The sequence below is a fragment of the Mesitornis unicolor genome, unplaced genomic scaffold (genome assembly GCF_000695765.1).
Source record: "Mesitornis unicolor isolate BGI_N332 unplaced genomic scaffold, ASM69576v1 scaffold15029, whole genome shotgun sequence".
In the NCBI taxonomy this organism is placed as follows: Eukaryota; Metazoa; Chordata; class Aves; order Mesitornithiformes; family Mesitornithidae; genus Mesitornis; species Mesitornis unicolor.
The window spans coordinates 72,094-83,380 of record NW_010206713.1 but is presented as its reverse complement, the minus strand read 5'-3'; the positions used below and the strand labels follow the sequence as shown (position 1 = coordinate 83,380).

The 11,287-nt window shown below is 37.3% G+C and overlaps 1 protein-coding gene across 1 annotated transcript in view; it reads right to left on the bottom strand.

The window, feature by feature from the left end:
* The window catches only part of MYOZ2 (myozenin 2), a 17,945-nt gene that overhangs the window by 2,611 nt on the left and 4,047 nt on the right, over positions 1 to 11,287 (bottom strand). Inside the window, exons 3-5 of the mRNA XM_010191876.1 lie at positions 9,924 to 10,093; positions 6,901 to 7,030; positions 5,265 to 5,448 (exon numbers count right to left, since the gene is read on the bottom strand). Coding sequence (XP_010190178.1) covers positions 5,265 to 5,448; positions 6,901 to 7,030; positions 9,924 to 10,093 — 484 coding nt within the window. The remainder of the gene's footprint in view (positions 1 to 5,264; positions 5,449 to 6,900; positions 7,031 to 9,923; positions 10,094 to 11,287) is intronic.

Below are 11,287 nucleotides of genomic sequence, written 5' to 3'. Positions count from 1 at the left end.
GCTAGGCAGAAGCACATAGTGATCGACATAAAGGCAAATGCAGTAATTGGCTAATAGATGATAATTTTCCTTTACAGCAGCACTGTATTTTTGTGAGCCATAACTTGTCTGACAACATGGTGTTGTAATGTCCTGTGTTGTGTGCACATCAACTGTATCACTTGAGCTCTGATTCATTGTGTAGGAGCCTAAAACTCATCTGTAAAAAATTCCAGCAGTCATTGCTCATAATAAGGGCAGAAATGCTGGTTCAGAGCCATAGGAAGTGGCACCAGGAAGTGTAAGAGATTGTTTAATATTCGCTTTGCATATTCCTAAAAAGAAGGTGCTTGATTTAACAATAGCAGGCACAGCCACACTTATTTTTAGCTGTTTTTTTAGCAGGCCTTCTGGATTTTTTTCTGCAGTCTTTCTTACTGAACATTGTATTGTCTTAACATAGGGGACTACTTGCAGTTGATTATTTTGGAAAGTCTGAAGAAACGTTTTAGCTGTATTGGATTAGCACCATCAATTATATAATTAAAAAAAATAGTTTCATGTCTTAAAATGGGACTGCTGTTCTTAGAGCATTCTGCTTATTGTTAATTCTATGCAAAAAGAAGACACAGGAGAGAACCTGATCCTACGAAATGCTCAGAGCTTCATGGTGCAAAAGCTAATGCCATATTCACAGAGGTATTTAGGTGCTAGGGAACTGACTAAGCACCCAGTTTCCACTAATCTCACATTACTTCAAGTTGGGCACCCAGAATTCCTTAGAGGCTCTGGATGTCAGCATTTTTACAACAGAGTTCAGAATCCATTAATCAATAAAAGCAGAGTCCAGTCCAGATGGACTGGATTTCTGTAGTGTTTTTTGAAACAGTAGTCTTTGGGAATCAAGAAAGCTGAGCAAGAATTTGTCTGGCAGGAGAGGCAGAACTAGTCAGACTTGCTTCTCTTATGTGGGCAATATGTAGTGCTTTGTATGCATGTCACTTATAATCCTACCTTTGAGATTTTATCCAGCTCCAAAAAAGCAGATGGAATAAAGGTACTAATTTAACTAGTATTACAAACTCCACAACAAATGCAGACTCATGCTGCCTTTCCCACAGATGATTACTAGGTGCTTCCACACTAAAAGGAAAAGAGGGAAGAAATTTTCTCGCAAGTAAATAGTTCTTAAGTCCTACTGGGAATTAATCTCCAAGAGAAAGCATGGCATGGCTCTGTTCTGCAGCATTTCTCTGCTTGCACAGATTCATTTTCATCCATGAGGAGGAAGGGTAGCCTTGTTTGAACAATCTGTTCAGAGATAATCAGAACCCAGCTTCTCTGATCATGCAGTCTGTCTAGTGCTGGGTGCTGTTAAACTGTTACTGGCTGTCTCACAGAAAACCCTGCCTCAGAAGGCAAATGTGCTTGACATTTGTTGCCACTGCTTCTTCCTTCATTGATGTGCCAGCATTGCATGATTCCTGCAGCATAAAATCCCTACTAGACCCCAACTGAATTGCGGTGCTACATGGTCCAGAGTCCCCTCTTCCTTGCTGGCCGTGAAAAAAACCGTCTGAATGCTGTTTAGTGCTGAATATACTTTTAAGCCATGCATGTGTGCGTCTGTTCCAACACATCAGATGTCCCTAGCTGGTAAAGTTGTGTTGCTTTTACAGTTTGTTGTGTAACAAGGAAGGCTGAAAGGAACTTTAATATGGCCTGCAAAGTCTGAGTGCTATTTTGACAGATACCACTGAATGAACTGGGAAGACTCTCAAGCCCATTTCCCTTGGGAGGCCTGTGCATCACGGCCATGTTAACCACACCTCTTCCTGACTAATGATGACTGTACCAGTGACTGTACCAGGAGGACAAAGACAGTGGCACTCTGTTGAATGATGAAGCATGATAGAAGCCTTGATTGATACCCTTACTGATAACAAAACAGTGTCATTATTTTGCACTTTAATTGTTTAATAAACTATCATTTGCTTTCTCTCCAGGACTGCAATTAAAGAAATCAAGGATGCTGTGACCTAGATGCACAGAATGACTTAGTGGGATCTAGACACAGAAGTCCAAAGAGATATCTCACCTTATGCACAAAGGCTGCTAAATTCCTGAGGTGCTTTATGTTCTCCATTTACAAATGCCCAGATCTGCCTTTATCTTAGCTATACTGGCAGCTGCACCTGTCCTACATCAAAGCTCATTTATGATTCTCTAATTAATAATCTCTTGCCTAAAGTTCCATGCTTAAAAACACACATCATATGCTGCCACAGCAAGCTTTGAGCAAAATAGTACATCGTGGCACTTCCACTCAAAATCCACATCTGTTAGTGTTGAACCTCTGTGTCAAATAATAGTATGTCTGTGACCGGAGCTGTTGTGCAAGGGATTTGGAGATTTGGATTTTCTTCAATCTGAGGACATCTCTTTGTAAGAGTGGACCTAACAGTTCACATACAGTGTTCCAGCAAAAATGCTACCCAGAAATAAAAAAAATTACTTGGCTTAGACAAAGTAGGACTCATAGCCTAGACATCAGGCTGCACAACTTATAGCAGAAAAGCGTAGATCCTGTTGTCTGCTCCTAAATCTGTTTGTTTAATTCACTGTAAGCAATGATTAAAGAAAGTGCATTGAAAGATCTGGCAACTCAGATGTAGGCCCAGGTTTCTCTTTCCTCAAATGAGTTTCCTAATTATTCAGGTAGAGACAGAAGATGTTTACGCCTGCTATCCCAAAGAGGTTTATTATTTTCTGTACTATGGCACAGGTCTTAATAAGGGAAGAATGTTCCCACCTCTTCTGTGGAAGAGCTGGAAACCAGGTTGTTACACCTCTTCTCAGGGTTTGACATTCCTGCCAGACATTCTGGCTGGCCACATTCTAGGAAAATGCTCTTTCCAAAGAAATGAAGCTTATTGTCTATACACATTTTAAAAGAACAGATGTGACCCCTGCTGTATTTTTGGAAAGGAAGACCTTAATCTAGCCCTGACTTGAAGACAGGCAGCCCGAATTAGGCTCTAGCAAAGAGAAATTTAAGACACATTTAACCTTCTCTGCGATGTTGTCTGTTGGTTAGCTTGATGTGCAGTGTGCTGTCTGTTTTGAATCACATAGTCAGACACCCCATGCTCCTGTGCATTTTTATGAGTGTAAACACCTAAGTTGTGGCTCTAAAATCCTTTCCAAGAGGCCAGTATCTTCAATTTCAATTTTGCAAATTCTCAATTTCTTCTTGGATCTACTCCTCCTTGCTAGAAAACATAAATCTGAGCATACTGGTTGTAACAAATAGCTTTTCTAGGTCCACCAGGGATACTTTTATTTTCTTCTGTATCTGGATTTCTTCTATGAGAAGGAGTGTTGTTGTTGGATTATATCTGTACGCCTTGTGTTTTGAATTTGCCAGTTTCACTGTCTGGATCTGGATTTATGTGCCAGGTTTTAGGTTTTTATGACAGTTACAAGGGAGAATATTGATGTTTCTCTTATATGAATGCACATACATTCAAGAAATTTGGACTGTGGTGAGCCACAGTTCTGCCATGTCATGCGTAGAGAAAAATCCTCGTAGAAAGAAATCTGAGCAGTTAGTGTTGTAAAGAGACAACTAACAGAATAGTGGCCCACAGACCAGCTAAAAATTAACAAAGAAGCCATCGGATACTATCTCAAGACACATACCCCTATAATGGGCCTCTGTGCTCTGTCTGGTCCTGTCTTTCACAGTAACTTGCATGCTGGACTCAGAATCTGTCTTGTGAGTGGGAAAACTGATTCTGTCTCTATTCCATGTATATGTATCTTTGGCAGGTTTTTTGTTTGGGTTTTTTGGGGTTTTTTTTCAGGTTTTGTTTCAGTTACAATAACCGCAGTATGTGAACTGTGTTGTTACTGTTCCAATGGTAGCAGCGGTGGCACATCTCTCTAACTTGTATGTATTATTTTGCCTGGTGAGGAGAGTGTGCCACACAGATTTAATTATTAACATGGCACTGTATATTGCTCTTAGGAAATCAGAACTAGTGTAGTGTCCGCAGGGCTGGTTTTGATGTTGAATTGTGTAATTATTTTAGTCCTTGTACTCAAGTTGAGGCCCACCTCAGCAGCAGGAACACAAGTGATGTTTGTGGCATTTTCTCTTACATTTATATTGCCATCAGCCGTTTTCTTTTTCAACAGATTGCCATCTGGCTGGCTTTTTGAGGAAGGATTTTGGTTTGGCTCAGCTGTTTGGAGCTCAGCAAGGATTAGTTAGGGAAAAATTGTCCATAACTTTGATAAATAAAGATAGTGTGAATGGTATGAATGAAAGCAAAAGGTTTAAGTAAGGATGTGTTTTAAAACTCTCAAAACTCAATACTGTCCATATATCTAGAACTTCTACTGAAAGCCTCAGTATATTCCTTACTATGTAAATAACTTCACTCTCAGATCTCAGTCTACTTCAGATTCTTTTAAGTCTGCTTGTAGTGTTTTATCTGTTGTTACCAAAGGTTGTCAAAGATATAAAAAATGTTAAATGCCATAAAATATGCAACCTGCTAACTATTTGGTGTGAGGGACTGGCTGAGGGATAAAGTTCATTATACTATCATTGCCTGAAGAACAGCCTCTGTGATTTGTATTACAATATAAAATAAAGTGGTTTGCATTATACAGTTTGCAAGCAAAGTTTTGACTGAGAGTTTCCCTGATAGGTCTTATGATCCCATACCTACCAAGGTCAACAAGAGAAATACTGAAAGGAGTTTGCAACATTGCTAGAGCCATGACTACAATTTATAGAGTACACTGGATTCTGATTTTTAATCTTTTTCTCTTTCATTCTTAATTTCTTTCTTTATTAGTTTCTTTCTCTTTATTTCTTTATTAGTTTCTTTCTCTTTCCTTCTTTCTCTCTTTCCTTCTTTCTCTCTCTCTTTCCTTCTTTCTCTCTTTCTCTCTCTGTTTCTTTCTCTCTCTCTTTCTTTCTTTCTTTCTCTTTCTTTCTCTTTCTTTCTTTCTTTCTTTCTTTCTTTCTTTCTTTCTTTCTTATTTTCATCAATTCATCTTAATTTGTGGTTTTAGATTTTAATTTTGGATCTATAAAGAGAGACTAATTTCCTCCTTAAAGGTCTTCTTTGTCACTCATAATCTGTGTGCATGTTTATGCTTGTGCATATACTTGCAAATGCAGGTGGTAGGGTTTTTACAACTGGTGGAAACATTTCATTTCACAATGATCTTTCTCTGCACCCTAGAATTCACTGTCCATTCAGAATTACCTGTTAAAGCTCCTGTAGTCAGGCAGTTCTGGCTTTGCTTCAGGTTTAAAAAGTTTAGGATATAAAGCTTCCAGCAGCTCTGGATCATCCCTGATGGCTTCTATCCAGGGAGACTGGTAATACTTTGGCACAGAAGTAGTGTTGAACTTTTCAGGAGGAATTTCTTTCAGTGGTCCAGAATATCCTGAAAGACGATCAAAGCAAAACCATTGTAATATTGCTTTTCATTTTCTGCTTCCATACCACCATTGTCTGTAACTAGGAAGTAATATACCATCATTTCACTGTTAGGTAAAATTAACAATTGTATCAAGTCACCTGGCTAAAGCTGCACAGAAACAGAAAGCTGGCAGGGGGAATTTGTAGCCTTTTAGATAACGGTTCCAAAGTATTCTACCCTCTTTTGAGGCTAAGTTTATTTTAGTTTAATAAAAATTTGGTTTTATCATTATAAGCATTTGTTTATAACTTCATATTCAGTGTGATTTCTTCTAAAGCCAAGTACAATATGGCAGGAATAAAGAGGGGGCAGCCAGACCTTAATGTACAATTTGAAGAATTAAAACTAGGAAGGGATTATCGAATTATATGAGTTATACTATTTATTTGAAAAACAAATGAAATCTATTCTACCCTTTTACCTTCCCTTTACATCTAGCTCTTTAAATTAATGCTGTTTCCTATAAGCTTTAAAACCCCTATGGTTTAGTATCTACTATGTTTGCCAGAACTAAACCAAATCTTTTTTGCCTAAAGAAAGACTTAAAGTTTTCTATCATGTCTTAGCAATGGAAATTACCTCTGTTTGCATTGTATTTGACCCATGGATGCACAGAGTCTTGGTAGTCACTAACAGAACAACATTGACCTAGTTTACGTAGACTGGAAAGGGTCTGCACAAAACGTGCATTGAGGAATTCTGAACAAAGAATGAATTTGTAAAAACCACAGTCTGCTCATGGATAATTCATAAACAGGAAGAAGGGCTATATCACTGAATAAATTAATTAAAACAAATTAGCCCTCTCTAGTCTTTAAAGAATACAAAATAAGGCTTTCTTGTAGCTCATTGCTTTAAATAAAGACTACAGTACCCTCACAGTTAAGGACTTAAAAAAGAACAGTTTATGCAGCCAAAGGCAAATTCCTTTTTAAGTTACTCCTCTGTTAAGGTTTCTAGCAAAACTTGCTGTGACTTTGGGTTTACATTTATGGGTAATTAAACTACAAAGGTTAACTTTCAGACTGTTGAGCGCTGTGTTGCATATTAGAAACTAAGGTTTGGCAAAGAAAACTCATTATATTAATCTGATTTTAAATCTGAAGATCTGTTTCTCTGTATTTATAAGATTAGTAAATGTAGGAACAGTCGCGATATTAATGTATGTTTTCAGTTTAGGTAAAAGTAGTACAAAAGGCATATCAAATCTCTAAAAGTGAACAGAAGCATCTGAAAACCACAGCTTTACATTTCTGTGGGAGATTCTGATTAGTTATCTGACTCAAATTTTTCTTATTTCTAATATTAAGTCCATTAACGCGCTCTTGTTAAAGATACTGTTTATATTATAGAGGTCCTTCCTCTGCTGTGAAGTGAGAAATAAATGTATTTAACGCCTGGAGACTCATATGTTACCTGGGGCAATGTTGTCAGGATGTGGTGGGCTCCGGGGATCAGGTGTATTAGGAGGTGTCATTGGGGCATGCTGGGGAATTCCTTCAACACTCAGGCCATCCATTTTCACACTCTGTATGGGCTCTCCACGCTACATTCAAATAGAAATAAAGATCATTGACATCACAGGCAAAAAAAGTCTCTGTGATTCTGTGTTGAAGGTTGGAGTGACAGTCCAGTTTACAGCCAGATACGAGATCCAGGATATACTATCAGAAGGCATTCTGTCCTGCTGTTTGGTACCTTGCATTCCCCAGGATTTTCTGGGTGTTAGCCAGAAGATGAAACAGATTCGCAACTCTCTTACATTTGCTATGTAGGCAAAAATGAATAACTTTTCAGGGTTGAGAGTGGTATCCCAGCACAATTTTATATGTCTGTATTCCAAGTTTATGAATGCTATATTGAAAGGATTGGAGGTGGTGTGAGCTAAATCAACAAGACTCCTGAAGCCTCATATCAATCCAGCTGAGTTGTCTGACCTTTTTCCTAAATTTGGGGTATTTAGATACTGATATGCAGTCTACAAAGAGAGTTCATCCCATTTCCTGCTCACACCAGTCACCACAAAATCTACCTGTGCTTGAGGGCTGTGTGGTTCACAGTAGAGTAGGTCTGGTCACTTTGGCATGGTGTTCATAACGTGTCTCGTGGATCACTGGACCCTAGAAGCTGTTACGTGCCAGGCAGAGCAGCCTTGCTATCCAAAGATTCAAGAAACTGGGCAAGTTTGAGCCATTTGAGTTTCAAAGCACTGATTCTTCAAGGCTTCTCTTCCCATATCAATTCATTGCATTTGTTGAATTGCTTTTATTCGGGATTTTCTTTTCCTTTATTTGTAATGGGAACAACAACTTCATTGCAGGTCACTTTCTGGAGATTAATGATGTGCTGTTATTTTTCACCCTCCCATACTGGGTCATCAGTTCTAAGGAAACATCCAAAGGCTTAATCGTTGTTGCATAAATATGGAATTAGAGTCTCATAAGAAGTCAGTATCTTATTTTAGCTATGACACATAGGCTAAAAGCAATTTAAATATAGACTGTTTTAGAGTAAGAGTTTCCTAAAGTAGCAAAGCAACCAAATAATATTTGCTTAAACTTGAAACAAAAAAAAGAGCAAGGCAGTATGTTTTGTAGCCATCCTGAAGTATGTTAGAAAGATTAAATTCGGTAGCCAGAATCATATTATTTAGATTTTTTTATATGGGATTTGTTTTGTACAGATTTATTTTAAAAAGGCAGATTCATCAAAAGTCAAACATGATCCCATTTGATCACTGAGCAATTTAATTTCTGTTGAGTGAGTGATCAAAGAAGTTTGAAATAGCTGCACCATAAAAAAAGAAATATAAAAATTTTTCTTCTATGACGTGGGATATTAAGATATATTTTTCTTCCTGAGCAAAGTTCCTTTTTTGTATGGGAAATGTAAATGCCACAGAGTAACAAATTATTTACCTTCACAGCCAACAGAGCATAGAGAATTCCTTCTTTGAGAAGGGAAAAAAGGTATTTTAGAGATTTCAACTGTGATACTGGAAATACTGAACTTAGCTCCAATAATAACCTCTCCGACTGATGTGAGATCCATCAACAGTTTGGTTAGCACAGGCAATGGTAAACTGCAAATGCCTCTATTGGCTGCTCCCAAAGTCTCCTTACGAGATGCAACCAGACAAAGAGTTTCCTTAGAGTCAACAAATCACATTCATTTTATTGCTTCTGATTAATTTACATATGTGTGTGTGTTTCCTTTAGTAAAATTTACCATGACATTAGTAAGCCCTTTGGTGCTTTGTTGTTCTGATTAATAAATTGTTTCCTATTTGTACCAATATAAGCTTTAGATTATATCACAGCAATGCATTACATATAGTTACTATTTTTCTTATCTCAGGTGAAGATTAAAGAAGAATTGAGTCAGTGTCTTCGTATGGATTCTGAAGGGCCCAGATGCTAGCACAATCATAGCACCACCTATGCAATGATTAATAGTAAAAGCTTCTTAAGAGAATTACTGTTCCACAAAAAATACTTCCCAGGTTAAATAATAATAATAAACTTCTGTAGCGCATACTTCTTTTCATCTTCAAAGCAACTTAAAAGTACCAGGACAAGTTCTGCTTCTTCAGTCACATACCTTTGTATCTGAAATCAGTGGGGATGCATACATGTAACTAAGAAGCAGAATTTAATACAATACTGCAATTAGAAGGGCTGTTTACATGCTGTATTAGGCTGGGCATAGAGTATTCATGTTCACATAATTAAACCTTGCAGCACACTGGAAAGTTAGGTAAAATTGATGAATGTTGTCTGTATTTTCAGATATTAAACAAAAGGTTTAAATATTTTGCAAAGGCCACAGGTGAGACAAACACCAGGTACATTTAATTCCTGCTATGAGGATTGCAAGGGTCTCACTAATGCTTTAACCCCATTCCTGAAGGCCTGGGTTGAAGAATGACTGTCTTTCAGTAACAAGCTTCATCCTTTTTCATCTTGTTGAGACAGGCAGGCCAGGAGTGTATTAGTGCCAGTTGTGAGAGTTGTTTTGCTGCCTGGGAACCATGTTGAGACCACCAACCTATTTTAATAAAAATACTTACTGATTGCATGAAACAGGCTCTTATTTCTTCCAACCTTTTGAATATCATTAACTAGTTAATTTTCAATAGTCAGAGAACTGATTATTACAGGATAAAAACTCTGATCATTAGTAACCTGAATCAGCTTTGAATGAGAATCGTTTGAATCTGAAATCCTTAAGTTTGAAGGCCTTCAGACTTTTTATTTGCCTATAGGAGCTCAATAAAATACAAGTGGTTCACTTCATGTTAGACTCATTCTAGTGCAGGATTTTGCTTTTATTCTTCCTGAAACTACAAATAAATCATGCACAATATGTATCATGAGCACCAAGGGAACCCCAAGCTACTCTCACTGTGTTTCATTATCAAGTTCTTACAAAATACTCACATTTCTTGGCTTGTTTGCTACATAATGATAATTTTCATATGTATATTTGTCAGATCTCCGCTGACGTCTCTTGAAGAGTCTTGCGCCTCTGTTGCTGAGTGTCGATAGTTCCTCTACCATGATATCTCTGGGCGTGCTGACCTTTTTTCCAAGGTTTAGGTTGGGTGAGACTGCAATACAATGGATAAATACATACCTCTCTTTTTCTTAAATGGATTGCATAATAGCAACAGAATTTTTAAGAAAACAATTCCTATTGCCACTTACATTAATATTTATAATTTTTTGAAATTGTTCCCTCAATTTTACATAAACTTGAAGAAGAAAAAGAGGAAGATGCAGTGTACTGTGAGCATTATATCAATGGTCCAGTATGTTTCTTTGATCTGTTTATTCAAAATCATTATTTCTTTAATAAAAAGACTTTCTGTTCTTCACATATTTTCATGTTCTACAGGGTTTAAAATTCTGAGCTTTGACATATATTTTAATGCCTTAAAATGAATTGAAAGCAAATATTATGTAAGAAATTGTATCCTGCTTCCACAGTAAGCACACAGGAAGCATAGTTTAAAATTAGCATTATAAATTAATTATCTGCAGTAGGTACCTAATGTCAAAATTAATATTGCATATGCTGGAGAAAAAAAATAATTCAGAGTTTCATTTTGAGTACTTGTCATGTTCAGCATGGCATGTGTCTCTTAGTAACTTAATGTTGGAAAAACAATGTGGTTTGCTGACATTTAAGAAAACTTAATGTTGACAGGTATATTAAATATTTAGCCAAAGCTGTATAGAGTAGCATTTTCCATGTTGTAAATCGAGCACATCTGTGAACCCTGGAGCGCATCACTGTTGATCCACTTTTGTTCATACTGATGTCAGTTGGATATTTGCAATAGATTTAACTGGAGCAAGCACAAGCTAACTGTATCGTAAGCCGGAACAGCACTTCTGCTTTAAAAATAGTATATGCAAAGGATCCTAACATCCTTCTGTTATTTAAGAGGTGACTAAAAAACAGAGAGTACTTAACGTGGAAGAAAATTACTCAGCTTGCCCGATGCAGCCATATCAGTGACAGATAGTGGTGGGGTTTTGGCTCTGTGGTTGAGATAATTGCCCTAGTTACTGGCCTGTGGCCTGAAATTTTGACCCACAGGTCATATTTTGATTTTTTAATTTCTCAAGATTACTCTAGGAGTGTGGACTATTGGATGGTTTTATACTAGTAAGTAGTAAGAAATTTTCCTCTCAAATTAGCAACATTTAAGGGCAGAAAAAGCTTTTTTTCATTGTACACAGAGTGGGCCGTATGTACGTCCTCAGAGACAGGGGTGCAAGATGATTGCAGATCCCTG